Source organism: Apteryx mantelli, chromosome 1 (assembly GCF_036417845.1).
Source record: "Apteryx mantelli isolate bAptMan1 chromosome 1, bAptMan1.hap1, whole genome shotgun sequence".
NCBI classification, from domain to species: domain Eukaryota; kingdom Metazoa; phylum Chordata; class Aves; order Apterygiformes; family Apterygidae; genus Apteryx; species Apteryx mantelli.
The window spans coordinates 185,649,251-185,672,622 of NC_089978.1; the positions used below are offsets into that span (position 1 = coordinate 185,649,251).

A 23,372-nucleotide genomic window follows, 5' to 3' on the forward strand; every position below is an offset into this window, starting at 1 on the left:
ACATACCAAAGCACATGGCATGGGGGGCAACGGCTAAGCTAAATGCCACCACCAAACAAGGAGGAAAAAGAAACTGGGCTGTTTGAATCCTGGATACATACACCAGGCTGGGAATTTTTCAACCAGGGTTTTTGTGAGAAATGGCAGCTTATTAAAATGAAAGCTTTTCATGAGAAGTGACAAGTTTCATGAAGTTCTCGTTTTTTAAAAAAAGAAAAAAACTTCACAGTTAATACAACATTCCACAGTGACATTTTGAAAAGTTTTTCCCATAAAAGCAATTCAAGACATCCGAGCTAAACATCATGGAATTAAAGAAGAAAATATTTCTAAAAGATCAAAGCAAAGCATGATTCAAACCAACTGAGTGATTTTTTGATTGTGTGCAAGATTGTTGATTCATGCAAAATTTTAAGATTTTAGCTGTTCATTCCCATTTCAGATAATACAAATTTCCTCACGGTTGAAAATTCACAGTGTGTTCTTACACTGAATGTCTTTCCATATATTTTAGTCTATGTGTAATAAGAGAAATACATTTATGAAAATGTTTTACACACATTTCTAGAGCAGAGCTCTTACCACAAACAAACAAAATATTCTCACATAAAACTACAAGCATGATCAACTTCAATTTTATTTTGTCTGTTGAACGATTTGAGTAAGTTTGGCCCTCAAGCAGGGTTGTTATTAAGTACCAGAACTGATTTGAAGAAATAAAATGAAACAAACATCAAGTTAAGAGCTACAAAAATATATTTAATGACACTGAAGCACTAGCACACCATGAACAACTTGCTTTGAAAAGAACAGGCTAGAGTAGGTTACAGATGCCAATTTTTATAAGGTAATAGTTCTTAACACATAGGGTAATAGCTATTAACACACAGACAGTCCAGAGTTGTGTCAGTCTCTTCAGAGCCAGTACAGGGCAGCAGTTAAGTTGACAGAAGCTGACTGAGGACCAAATGCCTAATCAAAAACAATAAAAATGTATTCATTCCCATTAATGCAGACAAGTCACTGCCTGTTTAACACTCTGCTTTGATGTCTACAGTTCTTTTTAGCTACCAAGCGAATAAACCTCCTTTTAAACTGTATCAACCATCATTATTCTTCAATGAAGCATTCCATGATTTTCTCATTAAAAAATAAAAAAAAGGCTAGCAAATCAAAAAGTGGAAGTGAGTTCCCGTTTAAGACATATAATTTAAGTACCTGTTAATGTTTACATGTGAGCTAGATGTCTAAGCTCTCTTTATAGTCTACAGATACCTATTACACAGAGCCTACAGAGCCTAGAAACCTCATCATAAAGGATGCCTCTTACTCATATAAATTTCCAAACTGCCACCAAATTCCAATCATCAAGAACTAAACTCAAAAAGATATAACAAAACACTTATTCTTAACATAAGACTTAACATAAGACTCATGATAGAGTTCTGAAAGGCAAAAACGACAGGGGAATTAACATATAATGGGATAAAGAAAAATTGTAACTTTTTACAGTATCGTTCCTGTAATCCATTAAAAACAATCCCCCAACAGCATCTATACAAGCATTTTCATTATTAAGCTGAACAGTTTACATGCTTGGTAATCTGTACTACTGACTATTATATTAGCTTCAGTCTTAAAATACACGCAAGAATTTGCTTATATCAAGGTCTGCTTCCATTTTACTATACCAAAATTTTATAGAAAAAGAAATAAATGATACTAAAAAAATAAATCTTTCATAATGAACCACATCACACAAGAAGTTTTTGCTAAAAAAAAAAAAGACTTAGTACTTCATTCCATCAGCAAAGATAATAACCCTTATTTTTTTAAAAAGAACTTCTTTAGCAAAAGTATGAACTACCTAAAAACGGCACATCTTAGAGCCATGTGGAAATAACTTCTCACATTTATCTCCTGTGATCTGAAGCTCAAGCTAAGTTCTCTTTTAGAAGTACTGAAATCTTCATAAATAAATTTAAAAGCACATATAGACTGCCAAGAGTGAAAATTTTGAAACTGCTCAATGTAACTTTTCCAAGAGAAAGAAAGAAACTAGATCAACAACCTCAGAGTTCTGGCAAGTTAAACACATCTCACCAGATATTACAAACATACAGAAGTAATGTTATTTTAAGACTGCATCTATTTTCCAAATAATTAGTCTTACACAGTGCAATGCTTCAAGAAAGCGAAGTTCAGCTTATTTAAGAACGTGATATAATTGTTCTATTTCTGTGAAATGACAATGTTTCCATCAAAATATAAAGAAAAATCATATACTGATCAAAATTTATTTTTGGATATTTTTTAGAAAGCCTATTAGTTGCTCCTAAATTATCTAGCAGCCATATTTGCTTCACCAGATCTCACAATTAGAGCAGCCTTTTTCGGCTTTATTATTACTAAAGAATATATACCATCTTCTTCAAGAAAACTGTTAAATAGCATGTAGGAGACAACAGAGATCTGGATATTACCTTATCTACAAGATTAGGTTACAACTGACAGCTTAAAAAATACAAGAATCCATAAAGAATTGGGAGTGTTTAATGGCATTATGTTTAAACTGTAAAACATTAGGATAAGGTGCAGGCACAGTACAGGTTCCCTTCTGCCCCTCAATTTCTCCCTGGAAAAAAGTTACTGTCCTATTAGCAAATATCAACAAATCAAAGTAATTTTTAGGGCCTGATGTTATTTCAAACCTCATACCAACAAATCTGTGCAGTTTTTGGGTGAGTGAAACAAATACTAAATATATCTTAGTTTAAATCTTTCAAATGAAAATGCTTACAAAATTTGACCAACTACCAGAAAGTGTTCCTTCAAAAGGATAAAAGGAAAGACTGTCTATGTATGCCTAGAATCAATGATCTTTCACATCTCCTCACTTTGAAATGAAGAGTAAAAACTTGAAAACTTGCAAGATCACAAACCAGCTTTTAAAAAAAAATGTAAAGATCTTTACACAGTAATATTCCGAAGAACGCTGCTAGGTTTCCAGATGGCTTACTGGAGATCCGTCTAGTATGTTTGTGTATTTTGATGCATAGCTGACATTACCTGGCATAGTTTTCCCACTTATGTCAGCATTCATGACAGCAGTAAAAACAAAGAAAATAAACAAATAAAAAAGAGGCATTAAAGTGAAATATTGAGGGGAGGGGCTGCTATTTCAAATAATTCTAGAAAGTGCCTCCTTAACAATATTTAACTTACATATCTCAAAACAAGAAACAGATTTACGTTTCATTAAGTTTCATTTTGACCTTTCCAGTAATTTAGCATTGTAAGGATTTTGACTACAGCTGCTGTAGACACTCATGTATTAATACAGGGACATTCAAATTTGGCCAAGGGCTCAAACAGCAATTGGCAAGAAGCCTTCACTTTACATGCAATTTAATAAAGCTGAAGAAAGTTAAAGATACTGTATTAAGTGGTTACAAAGCTGCAACTCGCAAGAGATCTCTTGTCCCTCAAGGCAATGATACATCTTAAATTGAATGACCTTGTCTCAGACTGAGATGAATTTTTGCCTGCCAGGTACAAGTCTCCCCAGGCTAGACTCTGATGCTAAACATTCAGATGAGGATCACGCTGCAGAACTCTATTAGAGCACTCAACAACAGCTCTGGCGAATGTGGGCAGTGAACAAGCGGGTGAGAATTTGGAGTCTAAGAATTTCATTTTATTTTTCTATGTTGATGACTACTTTTGTAGAACCACCACTGAAAATGGAGACCTTCCTCAGCATCAGTACAGCACTAACATGAAATAGGAATAGCATAACGGATTTCTCAATATTACTCGATTTTTTGCTAGGTGCCAAAAAGTAAAGTATCATTGATACAATGCACACTAAAAAGTCTGTAGGATTATTACACAAATCCAAAACATCTTTTTAAAGTTCTGATCTGAAACCCAAATTTACTTTTCCCACTGCATTGATATTGAAATAATTACCTGCCAAGATATCAGTATTTCGTGCAACTATCGTTTTCACTTTTATTATTCCTGATTCAGCAGCCTGTAAGAGAAAAAGAACAATCAGTTTAGATGCTATTTCATATATCATTACCTGAAGAGAAACAAACACATCTACGATAAATAAAAATGCATAATCTCAGAGCAAAAACACTTTTGTGGTGTTTTCAGTAAGCAAAGTTAATGCAGCAGTGAAGTCTTTCTAGTTTCTGAAATTAATTTCCAGAATTCTACAGAAAGGCATTTATTCTGTGGTTCAGAATTTTCAGAAAACAAAAAATTTTCATTATATTACTTTCCAGTCCTATGAATGCAAAGAAAAATCACTAGTAAACAAGAAAAGTGATAAGTAGTTTTTATATGGCTTTAAACAGTAAAACAGTTACCATTATATATTATATCATCCGTCACATTTACCAGATCAAAATTCTGAAGATCTTGTGAATATCGGTAATTATATCATCACTTAATACTTCAGGGATGAAATCCAGTTAATAAACTAGATGTGGTACTCAACACATGAATTTCATCACTGTTCTTCCAGTCACCTAGTGGTATTTTCAGTTCTAAAACAAAGGCTTCTGCTAACAACGGGTACTAGAATGAACCCCATTTCCCCCTGGATTTTGTATCCTAATTTCCATATGCAATTAGCCCAATGCTGTAGCTGCAGTGCCATGTATAAGCTCTACAAGCGTTGTTCCCTGCCCACAGCCTCGGTTCCTCCCGACAGGCCACACCATCCGCAGCAGGAATTCCTGCCTTGACCCATAAGTGCTACCGGAGTTGCCAACAGCAGCACCCACTGCCTCTCCCATGGATGCCCTCTCCGCTGGCCAGGAGACTGAGTGTGGGTGTTGTGCGGCTTCACACACACAGGTTTTCCCCAAATCACAGGACACGGACTACTGGAAAATATTATTTTGCCAAATTTAAAAGTACACTACCACCTTTTAATTCAGTTTCATATTTCTGCATACTTTACGCACTAAGGCTTTCCACTTTTCCCCTGATTTTACCTTACTATTTAAGGAAGTATGACGGCACTATATAAAACAGATTAGAGAAGCAGACAATCTGTGGCAGCAGAAATGTGAAAGCGACAGTACATAAAATTCTACCATATAGTGACATTTCCCTTCCATCAAAACACTATTCTAATAAGATTTCCCAGAAACTCAGATTAAGATGAGTATAAATTTAAAATCAAACATTGTAACTGAGACTTCATATACATATTTTATTTCTCAAAATAGCTAAATTAGAAATAGAGAACTTCAATTTTCAACATTTTTGTAGTTCCCAACACAAATACAGAGAGATGAAGCACAGCCGTTACCATCATTACATTTGAATATATTTGTGAAATTTGGGGGAATTATATAAGCTTTGCTGAACACAGTGTTTCTACTTAAAAAATTGTGTAATACACACACACAGTGCCTGAACTGCCATACAACATGCTCAAATGAATGCAAATTGACATGCAAATATATCTTCTGCATAATTAAAATGAGGCATGTCGAATGCAGCTCTCATTTATTTTAATTACGTTAACTTAAAGTGTTGAAGTGTCTAAGTTTTAAGTCAATCCCTGTTCTGCTTCAGTTATAAACTGTAAGCTAATTGGGGGGGGGGGAAGGGTCTTGACAAAACAAATTATTCCCATTAATTAATATGAAGGATTTGTCACAGTCCAAGTTCAATTATCTCCAAACTAAACCTCATCACATCTACTGGCAATTAATTTCTTTCTTGCCAGCAGTGCAAACTCAATCTGCAAAGAAATACTAAGCCTGCCCACACATGTGACATTCACACATACTGTGGCCTCTTTGGATGAAGAAAGAAAAAATAATTTATAACACATACCCCAGTTAGCTGTTTCTACACTGGCTTTATATAAAACAGCATACTTTTTTTAAAACTAAGGTAAAATAAAAGAACAACTATTAGACATTTTACTATCACTCTAAATACAATAAGTGTTTTTTTTCTTTCCTTACAAGATACAGGAAGTTCTATGATTATCTGGATTTTGCTTTGGTTTCTGTTTAAAATTCTAAATCAAAACGTTGCAATTATAAATTAATTATGTTGCACACATCCTAGAAAAAAAAACACTCAACTATATATGTAAAAAACAACTACATACGACCATTTACAAAAAATGACTTTCGTTGAAAAAATAACCAACAGAAAAAAATGAGACTATAAATAGTTATCTGGCTATCCTATTGACATCAATATAAAAGTGTATTTGGATAGCTTCGATTTAACTTGGCAGGTTAAAATGGGCATTAAGTGTACAGATTACATGAATTTGAAAATTACTACAGCACTCTTCAAGACATTGCTCCATTATAAAAGGATCTTATAAGAACACTAATCCAGGAGATGGCCAGTATCATACTGTACATTTACTGGTATAAATATGATAATCTACTTTCACATAAACAATATAAGGCTCCACGTTTTTAAAGCAGCTACCACTTTTAAAAGTAGTGTTATCAGAGTTTCAGTTAGCAGCACAGTAAATAGAAATAGTCTAATGAGCAAGTCAGAGCTCTTTATTTTTAAAAAGAAGCAAAAGTACATAATTCCTGTGGAATTACAAAGCTCAAGTGTACCTGAAACCTTCAGTCAGATTTCTTATTCTGCTACTTTAATACCTGTGTACTGAACTGAAATAAAATACCCTGAACACACACTAGCCATTAATCGTTTGTTCCACATTTCTGCTGAAGTAATTGTAGCCTTCAGTTTGGGGAAAGGGAATCTTCAGGGAGAACAGACACTGATTCTCAGTCATAGCTCATAACCAAATCAATCTTCTGGATACTGGCAACAAAACAGTCAAAAATCTTGTACGAAACTTCATCACGGCCCTCTGGGTTCAAGCACTTGCCTCGTTATCTTTCTGCTTCCGTAGAACTTCCTAGATATTTGCTTATTACATGGAAATCACCCTTAATAGAAACCAAAGTAAAGCAAATGAAGAATTTATTTACAAAAATCAAGATATACACAGTGCAGCTGCAAAGCTTATAGAAAAAGTAAACTGAAAAGAAAGCTATGTGTAATACCAACCTCCTAGAGCCAAAGTGCCTCTTCCAGTGTACAGTCTGACAGTGAAAATGTTCATAGCTCCCTGAGAATTTCAGCCTACAGCTACATTATACACATATGCTGTCTTCACAAAATATGAATTCCCACATCCAGATCTCCCGTTTTTTACCCCACCTTTAATAGTTTCTCAGATCCAAAACTCTTCCCCTTCTCACTGACTTCTTAGTCCAAATAGGAAGGAACTTTAGTCTTCCGGTCATTAGACCTCCATGTACACTTTCCAATCTTGGAGATGTAAACGCTTGTGTAAGGCCAAAAGCACCAACCGCGAAACACAGACAGCTAATTACTGTTCAGGCACTCAGCTAACTCCAAGCAAAGAGTTAATCCACCCTCCAGAAGAATCGACATTTTCCAACAACTGGGTTACGTTCAAGTCCCAGAGTTAAATTTCCTAAAATATGTGCACATAAAATATAAAGATTTATAACTATATTATATTTAGGTATTAGGACAATTAGAGTATGCAATTCTACTGGTTACTGTTCAGGACAACACAATGCTAACCTACCAATATCAGAAGCACAGTGATAACTGAAGCTGAAGTGCACCAAGCCGTCTGTCAGGGAAAAGCCCTGAAAGCTCTCAAACTGAACTGCAGAGGATCAGCCTACACTATCAAAAGATACCATTGTAGCTAACTCCATGGTGATGACAATGTTGATGATGATACTTGGCAGCTCAAGAAAAGAATGGCCAGAAGGAATAACGGCACAGTGTATACTTGAATATGTAATTGTGTAATTATTTAGGGCAAAGACATCACAGACCCCCCCACTGCAACGTGGCAACGCATACGGACATGCAAGCAAGGGGCCACAGGCTTGACTGCGATACGATCTGACAGCACATCAGTTGCTCCATGGTAATTCCTATGGACTTGCTCTTTCTCTGGGCTATGTGAAAGAGCTACCCTTTTTTCATTGAAAAATAATAATATAGTTACTAACTTTTCAAAAGGGAAAGACGACACAAAATTCTAATACAGAAAATCTTATTTACAAGTGACCCTTTTCAGGAAGTGAAAAGAACATCCATTATCTTTACCATAGCCACAATTTTAAAAAGGTGTTGAGCTTGCTGATCTTCAAAGGGACTGGTACCTCTCAATTAGGACCAGAGGCCAGAACTTCTTTCTTTTTTTTTTTTTTTTTTAAACACCAAGAGATATTCAACAGAACAGCAGGCCTGAGCTGAAATTTCTACTACGGATTATCTAATTCAAAAAAATATTTGTGTGTATGATCTTCTAAATGGGATAGTATTGTTACCAAAAAGTAATAAAATCAAAAACTTCCACCACTAATGTTTTAAATGACCATTTGCATCTCAACTAAAAGGTCAGAGCAAATTGCTACCTCCAGAGATATTAAAATTGCTGTAAGGTTTGCTGTTCTTACTAAGTAAGCTTTTGATTTCTCTCTTCTAAAAAAGAAAAGCATTCAGTACTTTCAGGAATAATAATCTGTGTTGTTATTTACATCATTTGTAAACTTTTTACTAAGACTGGATCTTATTTTTTCTATTCATCATTATTTGCCTTTCCAACTGGAATACTAAACCTATATCCAATAGTTTAGACAAGAGATACTCTAAAGTACAGTTTCACTTCATACTTGTTCTGGTGTGCTTTGCAAAAGCACACTACAAACTATTACTGTACTGCAGAACTATTCTTTGGAAAAGGCCACACAAGCAAAAAAACTTCCACACTAAATCAGTCCCATGAAAGTACTCAAGTATAACACATCTGTGTGAAAAAGGGCTGTATTTTTTATCTTCTTCATCAGGAGTACAACCCCTACTCATACCCTTCTCTTTTATACAGATCTATGCTCATTCTCTCCATATTTAAACTGGTAAAATGCTGGTTCTGATTGCATGGCACTGGGTACTGACAGGGATTTATTATATTAGATGATTTTTTGCATTTGGATTAGAGCTTGCTCACGTCCTACTGGCTCAGAGAAAAGTCAACTAGCAGAGTCTCTGGGAATGTAGCATCACGCACTGTAAAGGAAGACACAGTTATGGAGTACGTAAGCTAAATACTTAAGCTAACTGCACACATACAAGTCCACGGAATCAGAGAGGAGGCACTCAAAGGCCAAGGTCAGTGAAAGGTCACCCTCTCTCAGGGTCATGGTGACTGGGGAAGGTTACTGATGACTGGAAAAAGGTAAATGACACACATATCTTCAAGAAGTGCAGGGAAGAACATTAAGAGAACTACAGGCCAGCCAGCCTCACATCAGTCCCTGGGAGATTTACAGTGCAAATACTCCTGGAAACCATTTCCAGGCACATACAGGGCAAGAAGATGATCAGGAACAGCCAACATGAATTTACCATAGGCCTAACCAACTTGGTTGCCTTCTACAATCAGATGACTGGCTGTACGGCTAAGGGGAGAGCAGTGCATATTGTATACGTTGACTACAGAAAGGCCTTTGACACTGTCTCCAACAGCATCCTTATAGTCAAACCGGTGAGATATTGGTGAAACAAGTGGACAATAAAGCAGGTGAAAAACTGGCTAGACTGTCAGGCTCAAAGCATGATGACAAGCACAGTGTAGTTCAGCTGGCACCCAGTTACTAGCGGCGCTCTTCAGAGATCAATACTAGGGCAAACAGCATTTAACAACTTAGCGACCTGGATAACAAGATAGAGTCTGTGGACAGACATCTAATTGGGGTTTCAGTATGCTGGAGGGCAGGGTTGCTGTTCAGAGGAACCCACACAGGCTGAACAAGTCGGCTGATAGGAACCCATGAGTTCAACAAAAGTACATGCAAAGTCCTGCGCATGGGATAATTTAAGCCCATGCACCAGTACAGGCTGGGAGCTGACTGGTTAGAAAGCAGCTAGCTTTGCAGAAAGTGACCCAGGGGTCCTGCTGGACAGCAAGTGGAACAAGAGCCAGCACTGTGCCCTTATGGCAAAGGTGGCCAACTGCATGCTGGGCTGTATTAGTAAGAGAATAGCCAGCGGGCTGACAGAATAGAGTTTTCCCCTCTGTTTGGCATTTGTGAGTCCACTGCTGGAGTACTGTGTCCAGTTTTGGGCTCCCCAGTACAAGACAGACATCAACATACTAGACTGAGTCTAGCAGAAGGCCACTAGGACAGTCAGGGGGCTGGAGAACAACGTACAAGGAGAGGCTGAGAGCTGCACTAGCTCAGTCTGAAGAAGACATGGCTGAGGGGAGAGCCTGTTGCTGTCTACATGTACCTACTGGGAGGCTGTGGAGAATGTGGACTGGTTTGCAATCACTGTTCAGATTCATACCCCATCCTGGATATGTGTACAAGCAGAGAAAGACAGTAAGGAAAAAGGAATGGAATAATTCTTATTTCATATCACTTGTAATTCTATAATTTCTGCTCAAGTTTCCTACTGTAATATTTCTTTCACAGATTCTTAGCAATCATGGTAAAATATTATTAATTTTCCTAAAACTGAAAATTATATTTCAGTAAGCTATTTGCATCATCACATCTTCAATGGAAAAGCAGCAGCAGCTATAATCTTCTCACTATTTTAAGCTTGGAATGTGCAATTTACATGAATTGTTGAACGGCCTGACCTTTTTTTTTTTTTAATCAAGAAATTAATACATTTGCCTTTTTTGTTCCTGTTACCTCCATTTAGCATATAAATGCAAGAAAATGCAGAGAAATGGTCAGTCTCTATTCATCTAGATGACAGTTTCTTTAACTGTTCATAGTCTACCTGAGACAGAAGCAAAATTGCTCAGGTTTATTCTAAACCATGGTCTAGTAGTGCTCAGTGGAAGAAATAAATAATGTATATCCCAACAGCAGGGACAATACTTGAAGATACCAAACTCTAATCCCTGCTAGACTCTACTCAAGATCAGTACTATTCTCAATTACTGATGCTCCAATACTCTGAGAAAAAAAATAGACATGTTAATTGATTCTATTATACAATTTCTCCACCACCATAAGATTTATGATATTCCATATTTTTTGCAGAGAACCTTGTTCATTTCCAGCTTTAGTGCAACTATATTAGTTGCCCTGATGTTAAAAGTGCGATTTCTCTTGACAGGAGCGATTACTCTTCTAGTCTACTAATCTTCTGAAATTGTCAGCTTGCAGTATCAGCAACCAATTCAGAAACCTGAAGGTTAATCATCAATAATGCCAGAAGAGGTGCCAGTGTTATCTAAATTGCTTCAGAGCTGTTGTGTCACCTGATGTGAATGTGTATGTAAAGATAATGAAATACAAACATTTAATATCACGAATTTTCATTTGACAATCAAAACACTACACCTCAGCTAGAAAACCATCACATATAAATCAACCAACTGAATCAGAGCAAATAACATGCAACAACTCATTACTAAGCTGCACTGATGGAAATGTAAATAAAAATGTTAACCAAGATTTGATACAGAAGAAACAACTACTTAGCGAAGATTTGAAGACGTCTTAGTCAAACCTCTCTCTTGCATAGTAAGATAGTCAGGATGTATGTAATATTTCTTTATATATGTGTGTGTGTGTGTGTGTGTGTGTACGTGGGATGTATGGATATCTTAACAAAGTCCATGTCAAGCATTAATATATTTTTGAATAATCCATCAAGTACAACACAACTGATTATAAAAATCACTGAAATAGAGCATTTGAATTTTCATGACATATTTTTGTCATAACAATCATATTTCTACACAAAAATCTGTTTCAGAGCTTTGGGAGATTTGTGCTTGAAGTTCAAACTAATTTTGTGTTCAGCTTGTTGATCAGAACAGATGGGACCAGACAACTCTTGAGGCATTGCCACAGATACTATATTCAGAGTCACCTAGTCAGAGACTGTAAATCCATGACAGTGACAGCTGTTTGCCTGGCACCTGGTAAAAAGAAACCACAATCAACAGTTTGGACACAAGTTTAGAATCTGGGTCTCCAAAATCTAATTTCCAAAATACGGGTTTCCTGTATAATGTTCAGGAAGCCATGGGAGTGGAGGGAATTCAATCTGAGATTAAGACACAGGAACTTAAGTATCTAGACTCCCACTACACTGGAAATTTAGTCTCTACTGAATGCTCCTTAGTTCTTAAAGCTCCTCCTTAAAATAATTCAGCTGAATCACCAGCAGGGGCTCAATACAGTTGTCTAAGCTTGGGCCTCCATATCTGAGACATCTACATGTGGACAGCAGGACACAGTGCAGGACATATGGAAGACCCATGCTTTCCTGGACTAGCTGCTGCAAGCCAAGCAAAATACATTAAGGCATCTCAAGTAGCAAAGATACCTATGTGTGGATGATGGACCGAATCAACTCCCTTGGCGTCTACTGCAAGGTCCTCTGAAAAGCTGCCCAGCTCCACTGACTGTATTGACTGTATTTCCATAATGAACAGAGCATATGTGATCAATGAATAGGCACCTTAATCCTGCATTGAATTCTACCTTTAAAAGTTTACAGATAGATTGAGGTAAAGAAAGTTTTTTCATAACAGTTCTATAAATACTGTATTATATCTTTTAGGATAGTAAGAGTGATAAATTAAAGTTTTAAGATACTATATGATGGAGAAATTTGACCTACATGCATAACGTCAGCCATTCTTGAACACATGGCATTTCTTATCAAAGATTAAAAGACAGAAGTAAGAGCAAAAGGTCAAATGAAATTTAAAATTATAATAAGTCTTGAAACTTAGAAGACATTTGAATAGAAGATGATGGTCCCCCAGAAACGTAACAGCATATTTTTTAAAATAATTTCTTGAAAAAAAGTATTACTATACACAGATTATTTTTGAATAAAAACACAGCAAAATTAATTGATTCCAAACATGAAGTTAGCAGACTTGGCAACTGGTAAAGATTAGCAATAAGAAAGGGACTGCAGGAAATATTAGGACTCACCTGTTTCAAGTTACCAGCTCAGCTACTGGCTGGCAACCAGAGAACACTACAGAATAACTTCCAGTCACATGTGCAAGACACATGCTTCAGTGGAAGCTGCCTAATTATGAAAATATGCATTTTTACAGATCACAGTTTCTCCATCTCGAATGAATTTTCAAAACATTAGTTAAGTGTTGACTCATTAAAGCAAACAAAAAACACTTTCTACAGTATTTGCATCTTTCTGAACTAATGCTGTGAAGACTTGAAAATTAACCAACTTGGAAAGCTCACTACAAGTTAAGCTCCCTCCTATAGGCTATAGCTTCAGGATTACTTAATACATTTTAGTAGAAAAATAAAGCAAAAAAAAACTTGGTTACCCCTACAGAGAACAATTTATGTACTAAGGTCTGTTCTATGCCAAGTCCATTTGTTTCCTGTTTTTTCACTGTGATAGGTGCATGAACACAGCTCTCTCAAACCCATCAATACTAGTAATACATTAAGTGACTGAAAGGGCCAAATTACAAAGCATTTCAGCATATCTTTTTCTTTCTTAATCCCTCATTTGTCTACTGGACTACAGTCAACAGACTTTCTGAAATACTTGCAAAACAAACAGCTAATATTGACATACCACACCTAATTTTTTTTTTTTTACTATCCATTACAGTTGCATCAGGAATCCTAAAGTCAAGATTTATCAATATGAATATCTGAAGATCACTTGAAAACTATGAACCTAATTAACCTTTGTAACACGTTTAAATATTGCAATATATCCTTACATTTGCTTTCATGTTGCTACCCAACAATATCAGAGAGATTCCCTAAAAGAATAAGCTTCCAAACCAATTTTTCAGCATTAGCACTAAGATGAGTTCAGTATCAGCAAATCATTCCAGAACTAGAATGATTTAATTAAGTGGATGCAACTGTCAGGTATATCTCCATACAGAGAGCAGTGGGCTTCAAAGGAAGAAATGTATGAATAAAACTGTGTTCACAGTACACAACAGGGAGTCCCTAAGAAGGGGCCATATAACTTACAGTGTAATGAAACAATTTCAAAAACAATTTCTTACTTATCCAGAAGCTGCTCAAGTCTGGACTCTTTAACCTTTACTCAAAGAACTTAAAGCCACTTGCCTATAGGTAAAGTTCTAATAAAAGAAGGAAAATAAGACTGCAAAATCAGATCCTATTATTTCTCCTAGATATAGTGAATCAATTAACTACATTGTTTCAAAAATACTTTAGTATGCCAAAGGCATACGCAACTCAATAAGTAGTTTAACAAAAGCAATTCTGCTCCTTTTCAAAGGTCTGGGAAAGAAACAGTATGGAAAGGATATCAAAAAATATCTTTCAAGAATCTCTAGAGAGCACTTTCACTGAAATACTCCAAGCTAAAGAAGTGCTGCTTTTCAAAGTGCCCATGTAAAGCTTAGGGAAGTTGAACATTATTTCTTTTCCACTGTTCCAAGTTACTCCAGCAGCAAACATCCTAAAACATAAAGATACTACAACTTTCAATCAATTAAAGAGCTGCTAAGTGAAAAGCACACCTCTCTTCCACGACTGGTTGAGGCCATGCAAGCTGACCCAGTCACCCAAGCATGCAGTTCCTGCTCTTCTCCAACCCTACCTGCTCTTTCCTTATCGCTCTTCTACCTGCCCAAACATTCCTGTAACTGTGCAGTAAGCTGGACCAGGGTTAAACTTTTTCTGTGCTTTTTAAGTTCCTTTGGTTTTAATTGATAGTTAAAAAAATAAAAAAGCCCTGTGTCAACCTAGAGGCTACAAGCCTACTTAGAAAGCTCAGATGGCTGGACTGGATCTATGTAAACAACATGGAGTTATAAGACTGAAACAAGTTTGACATTCAGGTTGAGAAGAATTTTCTGGTATGCTTCTGCCCCCCCCCCCTTTTAATTCAATTATTTCTGTTAAATATAAATATTTTTCACTGTATTTCTAAGGTTCCTTACCCAACCGAATCATCTAACCAAATCAGATGTTACTTACATAACAGTATTTTCAACCAGAATAAGGAACATTAGACAATTGATTTAACACACTAAATTATTTTCAATATTATGATAAGATGAAGTTCATACTCCAATTCACTTTCTAAGCTAATTTTTTTAAATTAAGGATTTGTTGTTTAAAAACAGACCTGAAGCACTTCTGCTAAATTACTCAACATGATGGCACAACAATTTTTCAAGATGATGGTTAAAAACAGTACTGTCTGCTTTGGCACACACCCAGCACAGAATATTCAAACTGCGGTCACTAGCAGGTTAAAATACTGCATTGAGCTCTGTTATGTGTATCGTGCAGGTCAATTCAGAGTCAGAAGTTAAGCACTACTATGTATTAATAAAGAACAAAGCCTAAAGACCCCATATTAAAGACAGAGAATTATGGCCAAGTAATACTGTCTTCTAAGAGAAACATCAGATTACTTAATATAACATGAGCAAAACCACTGCTGGTACCAAAGACTGCTTCATCCTCCTTTATTTTAAACTCCAAAGATACAGTTTAATTTATGTTTGTCCTGAAAGCCGCTCTCACCTCCCTGGTTAGTGTTTGTTTCTATAACTGGGATATGAAAAAATACTGAAAACAGGAGTACGTTTTTCAGCAGTGTAATTAGTTGTACATCTGCCAATATAAACAGTTTTGGCATATCACAGACATGCAATCACCAAATCACTCTTTGGTCACAGTATATAGCTTTCATGTTTAGAGTATTTCTGTAGACAATCTTAAGCAACATATAGGGTTTATACCCTAATCATACAGAAACAGACAAGAAAACCCTAACAACAAATAGATGTTGGTCTGAAACCTAATAGTAATCAGTATTCTCCACACCCTTAAAAAAATAAGTCTAACACATGGTTAATCCCAAAATACTGCCAGCAACATAATGTCAAATCCACAAACTCTTTCCGCGGTTCCCATTTTGCACAGTATTAAGTGACATGACCTAGCAAAATAAATGGTTCTACTCATGTGCATAATCTGTCATACACAACAAAGAAGTAGTGTAGACTGCTTTGGGGGCAAAAATGCATTCTGTTATTTCTTAGGAAGAAATTCTTTTTGTTTGTAAGGGGAAGGAAGTTTCAGGGTTTGCCACATACTTGTAAGTTTAACATTGGGAGATATTCAACAGTTTCAAGGTTTCTTAACAGATTATCAGAGCATTAGTAGAAACCTCAAAATCCACTGTTAGAAGTGACTGGACTTAAGAACTACATGATCTCCACATAAATACGACTTACTAAGAAAACTTTACAGACTCAAAAGTAATTGAAACTATATGAGACAAAAGTGCTTAAAATACCAAAGAGTTCAAGTTCCATTCCCAGCAAGATCTTAAGACCTTAATTCAGGTACCTGTCTGAGGAGAAGGTCTAAATCTCACAGATTTCAAAAGACAGCCAGCTGATCCCTTTTCTGCTGACCCCCAAAAATCTGATAAAGCTGTCTGTGCCATCTACCTGTCTGTTCAAAGAATCATTTAATACTGTTTTGCTCTCTTTGTACCTAATAAATATGGCATTAGTTATATAACGTGTGTGTGTGTGTATATATACATGCGCACACATGTATACATATACATAATAACATGTTCATTACAAACATATTTAGAAGGTGAAAACTAAAACCCCGTTTAATTAAAATGGGTATTATTTTTCTGATTATGACACTTTAACTCCTTACAGTAGTGATTCAAAAAGGTTTTGTTAACATTAATCAGTTGAGCAACAGGCAGAACTGGGAACTACACTACTTCCTTTATCAGCAGCAAAACTACCAACTAAACTGATTTTGCAGAATTTTCATTAACACTATTAATATAAAAATCCAAAAGAACAGAGTAGACAGAAATAATTTTAGAAAGGGCTGATGATAACAAATAGCTGTGAGCAAAGTTTCCCTCAGAAATTGAAAGGATTATTAGAAGCAGTTTACCTGTACACAGCACCTATCGAATCTAACAACTATAATAGAGCTCACAACTATTATTTTAGACTACGTATTTTTCAATAGCTTTATCACACTATGACAGCATTAAAAAGTGACACGGAGGCACACATATCAGCTGCAATATAAGCATATAAACTACTTGGCATGAGGTGGAAATGAGAACAGTCTAGTTATATCACAAGTCAACAGTGAGATCATAAGTATTAGGAATCAGTTTAAAGAAGCCTACATTTAAAAGCAGTTCAAAAAACTGGCACTGTTCCAAATCAGTAAGAAGAAAATTCAACTCCTCTGATCACTAGCTAAATCCAGTCATGATTAGAACAAATGCATATGATTCAAATACCAATTCATCAGTTCAGATCTGACAGACAGAAAAGTAAGATATCAGTTTCCTTTAAAACTAGAGAGAGGAAAAGAAGAAGAAAAAAAAAAGGGGCTTCCAGAAGCAGGAAACAGTCTTACTTCCTCACAACTGTATCATATATCCTACTACAGGACTGCTACTCACCTCAGACTTCTATATAAGGACCCACAATTTGCTTCAGAAAAAGTCCCACCTCTCTGTGGAGTAGTACTGGAAGGTGTTCACAAATACAACCTATCCAAACTCCACACAACTGTGAAAACATTTTATTAGCAAAGTAAGCTATATAAACTGCTGTCTAGATGCAAAAGGGAACACAAAAAGTCACACACAAGAATATGCTAAACATGGAAAACAAGCAAATACCAAGAAGTGTACGTGCAGTGGTTATTTTAACCTTCAGCATGGCAGATATAATGAAGCATTATTAAAAATACTAACTTAAAAATTACATTGCCCATCTCCTCTGTAGATCTTGAAGAAGGTAAACATTATCACAGTGGGGAAAGTGGTTCAGCAACTTAATAACTTACAAAGTCACGCATTAATACACCGGAGAATGTGGAAATGGAACCTCAGCCTCTCTCTAAAATACACACTGGGCCTTCTGTCCAAATGATCACAACCTTTTCTTGATTATATGTGACCACACATTCTCAAACACACTGGTATTCTTCTGCAACCTGCAATCATACATAACATGCTCTACTACAGTACAGCACTTCATGCCTTTCAAAACAGCACAATCACTAGCTTCAATTCATATATTAAAGTATTTAATACTTTGTATGACACTAAATATATTATCACTTAATTAAAACTAAAGTCATACTAAATACGCAATTCCTTTCTTCCAAATTGGCAGTGTCTTTTTCATATCTTCACAGATACCTTTCTGGTCCTGCAACTTAATCTCAGTTTTTCCTTCCACCATTGTGTGGAAAATATATTTTAAGAAATGGCAACTCACAAACTACTGACAGAGAAAAAGTTAAATTCACTGTATAAATATACTAAAAGAAAACATACTGTTAAAGTGTATACTTTTAATTAGAGAGAATATTCTAATTTCTCTTCAGCTGGAGTAATCCTAGTTATCAAGATAACTGAAGTCTCGAGCTGCAAGTACAGTAAATCCAGATTTGAAAGATAAAACATATAATCCAGTTAAGGTAAGGTTTTGTTTTGTTTTAAGGGAGAAAAAAGTAACCTAAAGTACTCTGTCCCCCGAGTTTCTCCAGTTACAAGGAGCTGTCCCACAGACACCCCCCCACCGCCCGGCTGAGGAAGCTCAGCTATCCCGGCCGAGCTCCCCGCTTCGGCACCGCGCCGGAAGCACCAGCCCCGGACACGGAGCCGCCGGGCGAGCCGCGGCCGCAGGGCACGGACCGCTGCCCAGCGCCGGGCCCGGCCCGGCGGCTCAGCCCGCTGCCAGCTCCCGCCGCGGCGCCCCGCCTTCCGCGGGCCCCGGCGCGACGGCGCCCCGGCCCCTCACCTCCTTCACGGGGGGGAATTTTTTGCGGCATTCGAGGCTCAGGCCCCGCAGGTCCCCCTGCATGTTTTCCAGCAGCTTCTTCACGGCTTCGGGGCTGCTGGTCCCGGACATGGCGCCGCCGGGCCGGCCCCAGGCCGCGGCGGGAGCTGCTCCGGCGGGGCAGGACGGCGGCGCCTCTCGCCCACCGACGCGGCCCGACACGTCTGCGCCCCAGCACCGGAACCCGTCACCACGGCCCCGGCCCCGGCCCCGGCCTCGGCCTCGGCGCCGCCCCCTCCGCTCCCACAATGCCGGGCGCCGCCAGCGCCGCGCGTCAGCCCGCCTTGCGCACGCCCGGCCCGGCCCGGGGGCGGGGAGAGCCGCGCCGCGGCCCGATGGGGGCCAGGCGGCGGGTGTCGTCCGTCCCCGCACGGAGGTGAGCGCCGGGCCGCCGGCACCACCGGGCCGTTACGGCGGGAGGCGTCTGGGCAGCGGCAGGGCCGGCCGCGGTTTCGCGACAAGCAGCACGTCAAAAGCCCTGTCGCTTGGGAAGTGCCGCGGGTGCAGGGCCGGGAGGCGGCTCGGGTCGCGTCGGGGGTCGCCGCGGCCGGGGCCGAGGGGAGCCGCCATCGCGGCGCTGCCCCGGCTGGGCGGCCGCCGCTCGGCATCTCGCTCAAAGCGCTGTTTCGTGCAACTGCGCCACGGGCGTCCCTGATAAGCACCCTTCGCTGAAGGGAGCCGGCGCGGAGGTTCTCCAGCCGGTAAACACCGCTGCTGGTGGGCTCCGAAAGCCCTCTGCCGCCTGGGTGTCTGGCTCTCGGAGAGCAGGTCTGCCTTGAGGGTGGTTAAAAACTGTGAAACGGACTCTTCTGGGTGGTGGGGTTTTTTTGTTTGTTTTGTTTTTTTTTTGTTTTCGGTGTGTGTGAAGTACTTCACTTTCTTCTGCAGATTTTAACTTTTGTATGCTTGGCCATCTTTTTCTGTCCACAACGTTTCTATGCTTTTCTCCACGTAGAAGTCGGACTGAATTCTTAGTTGATGAGAGAAACAGAGGGGCAGCACCTCTACGAAAACAGGACGGAGGAAGGGACGTGAAGACGCTTCCAGAAATATCTTATTTGCAGTAGCTCTACAACAGTGTTCCCCCTTTTTTTTAAAAAAAAAAAAAAAAAAAAATGCTACCTAAGCCATGTTTCAGCAGCAGGTGCAAACAAAAATCCTAAGATCTTTAGCCAGTAACTGTAGCATTTTGTAATTTTCTTGTGTAACTTCAGCCACTGCAAAAGCTTCGCTCCCAAACAGATTGAATGCTTTTATGGAGCTTCTTTGTAGAGGACCCCATTCATCATCAGACAGGTAACACTTCACAAAGATTTTTGGTCTTCACTGAGGTAATTATTTCTCCATATCCTAGTTGTGGTAAATCTGGTACTGCAGTGGCTCTCCTGCTGTAGTGCAAAATGATACTGTAGTAAATCCATAACCCCAGAGAATTCCAAAACATTTTTGAGTTTCTATAGTCTGTAGTCTTAAAGCTTGAGAACACTGGAAAAATTTGCTAATTGCTAATGCTAATTTTGTGCATGTTTTACTCTTTTGTTTAGCAAAAGCAAAAATATTGTAAACAGTCAGTTTAGTCAGGGGACTACTCATGTTGTGAATGCCAATTAACTTATATGAAAGATAGATGACTTTCTTTTTCTTCAATCAAAGCCATAGCAGTAGATTTTTTTCCCTGTTTCCTCCCAGAGAAATGCCTTATATTAAGAGTACTGAAGGTATATGTTCAGAGGAGATGGGCAAGGGTGATGTGCCCATGAAGTTCAGGGAAGAATGTAGGGAGTAACTGACCACAGCTGTTGCAAAGAAAGCTGAATTTATCTTAGAAAAGGAGGACCAGAGGGCCTTTGTTTTAGATAAACAGCTATATCAGTTGAGTGGATCAACTGGTTGTGTAAATGTTTTTTCCCTGAGTTAATCCGAAGAATGTGAATGTCATCTTGAGTTAGCCAGACCAGCACGGGGGGAGTGGCTCAGCTTAACATAGAGTGTAAAAATAAATAAATAAATAAAACAGCCAACAAAAAGAACTTTGAAGAGAGCAACGGGCTCAAGCTGGTTTCAACCCATGTATTACTTCCCGGTGACTGGAGATGCCTGGCTTTGTGATGGTGAGCGTATTATAGAGACCTGTAATGAGAATCAGGTTTGTACTGTGACTCTCCTGTATATTGCAATTGCTATATTGTATGAAGTGCAGCTTCGCTTACTTTACAACTTACGCTTGTATTGTGATTTCAGTAGGTTGCTGTATCATTCTGCTAAATCCAAATACCATGTAACATCAAATATCTACAAATAAGTAAATTTGTTATTAAACATTAAACCCTCCATGGATGAAATATCTAAAAGAACCTGGTCAGAGTGTATTGTGCTCTGACAATTGTGGGTTTTTTTTAAAAAAGCATACAAATATTTAGGAACAGTAATGGTTAATGCTTTGGAATACTTTGAAAACTATTACAACTTTCTTAGAAATAAATGCTTTTTGTATTAGTGTGTGTTTTAATTAATACTGTTTGTGTGCAATGATGGTTTCTTAATCTAAAGCAGATTATTTCATGATGTCAATTATTTTTATCATATTAGCTCATGTGTTATAATACTTGCTGCTGAATTGTCTTTTCTTATTCCAGATACGTAATGGCATAGAATTGGAACATGCTATAGGCTCTCTATACTTGCAATGGCTTGATAGCAACCTTGTCACCTTTATTAAATGTAACATCTAAAACTTTTTAAAGGTGTTTTTGGCTGACATCCCACCCTTTGGACTAGTCGTAATATGGCTCAGTTTTGCAGATCAGGGAAAAAAGGACCAGATGCTACTCTCATTTGCAAAAATTATTCATGTTCTTGATTCTTAAAAACTGTAGAGCTGTTGAGCATTGGTGTGTTTTCCCCCCCCCCCCCAAAGTCCTTGAACTTTTCCCTGACAGCATCATGAAAGTCTATTTAATTTATCTCATTTGGAAATTCATTCCTTCTACTCACTCTATAACATAATAAACTTTTACATTATTATATGTGTTCTTTTTCATTTTTCAAAAATTTTTTTAAATGCCTCAGTTTCATTTCAAGTCACTTTTGAGTCAAAAGTGGAACAGTTTGTGTGGACATCTCTGAGGGCACATTTTTGACTAGCATGTTAAAAATGCTAGTTAGCTGTTAAGCTTTGTATTGCACTATGGTTATTATACTGTTGTTTGCTTTGTTATTAAATTATATGTTATTTTGTGATGGATGGTGTTTGGAATCATTCACGGTAGCTTTATGACCCTAATTACCAACAGAAATGCTCATGAAACTTATTATGATTCATTCAGTTACCTCTTGGAACCACTGTTCATGATCATTTCAAATGATGTGCATCAGTCCTTTTTATTATATTAAAAATGGGATAGCACTCAGCTGTATTAATTTCAGGTATCTACTCAAAGCTATAATCCATCCTAATAGACATATACAGATTCAGACTTTAACTATGAGAACATGGTTCTGTTGCCACTGTACACAGAGGCAAAACTATCAGATTTCACTGTGGCAATAGAATTGGACTCAGGCTGGTTGGAATAACCGTATTTTTTTTCTCTGAGTTCCTTCTTTCATTTTACTTATGCTCCAGTACACTTCCATAACTGATATGCATCTATATATGGAAACAATACTAAATGAACTTCAGGATATGAAATATCATCAACTGCATGGTCAAGTAAAGAGGTTTGCAGGTGTCTCAGATATTTTCTCCCCTGCAGAGTTAAGGCTCAGAATGGAAAGAGTTTTGCCTTGTAGTAGATTAAAAACAGACACTGATATCAAAAGACAGTGAGATTTTAGTTTAAAAGAAAGTGTGAGGAGCAGCTTAATACAAAATCTTTCCTGTAATCCTTCATTTAAAAATATATGTCTTGCATTGGTCTGTGCAAGCACAAACAAGCCTGGTAGACACCCTTTACTATGAGCACTTCATAAACACCTTTTTAAATTACGGACAGAAGAAGTTGAGCAGGAGTATTCCTCTGGCCACAAGGGGTTAAAAGCAGAGGTGACGATCCTCCCCCTAGTACCTGATTTTATTTTTTTTGTATCCAGTATGAGCCCTCATTCCTTTTGGATGTGGCTGCATCGGAGATTTATATCTACCAGCAACTCAGGGATTTTTTAAAAATGTAATATTCTCTCATGAACTGCCCTTGTGCATTTAGCCCATGAACCTTTTTGTTTAGGTATTAGTGTATATTTACATGTTAGTACAAGTTTTTACAAGATTTATTTGTATGTTTAGATTTTGGTACGCTTTTTTTTAAAAATCAACTACAAGAGCAATTTGCATTGCTGTCAATGAATCATCCTCTTGGTCATTTGTGAGCTATCAGTAATTATCTCATGTTATCTTTAAGGTCGCTGACAAAAATTTTAAGTAGTAGATGCCCAAAGT

General features: G+C 37.8%; 1 protein-coding gene and 1 long non-coding RNA gene across 6 annotated transcripts in view; one reads left to right on the plus strand and one right to left on the minus strand.

The window, feature by feature from the left end:
• Window positions 1-19,118, minus strand: part of MON2 (MON2 homolog, regulator of endosome-to-Golgi trafficking) — an 83,790-nt gene extending 64,672 nt beyond the window's left edge. For 3 of the 4 annotated variants that reach the window (XM_067314209.1, XM_067314199.1, XM_067314192.1), the window contains exons 1-2: window positions 18,896-19,118; window positions 3,973-4,036 (exon numbers count right to left, since the gene is read on the minus strand). In XM_067314209.1, coding sequence (XP_067170310.1) covers window positions 3,973-4,036; window positions 18,896-19,006 — 175 coding nt within the window. In that variant the 5' untranslated portion in view covers window positions 19,007-19,118. Of the gene's footprint in view, window positions 1-3,972; window positions 4,037-17,933; window positions 18,084-18,895 lie in introns of all 4 variants that reach the window. The other variant, XM_067314218.1, reaches the window with a different exon arrangement.
• A 109-nt stretch (window positions 19,119-19,227) lies between these two features.
• On the plus strand, window positions 19,228-22,174 carry LOC136991160 (uncharacterized). Of its 2 annotated transcripts, none has more exons than XR_010883203.1 (2): window positions 19,228-19,310; window positions 19,890-22,174. It is a non-coding gene; the product is annotated as an uncharacterized lncRNA (long non-coding RNA). The 2 variants fall into 2 exon arrangements; XR_010883204.1 differs by having other exon boundaries at window positions 19,252-19,310; window positions 19,823-22,174.
• Window positions 22,175-23,372: the final 1,198 nt, after the last annotated feature.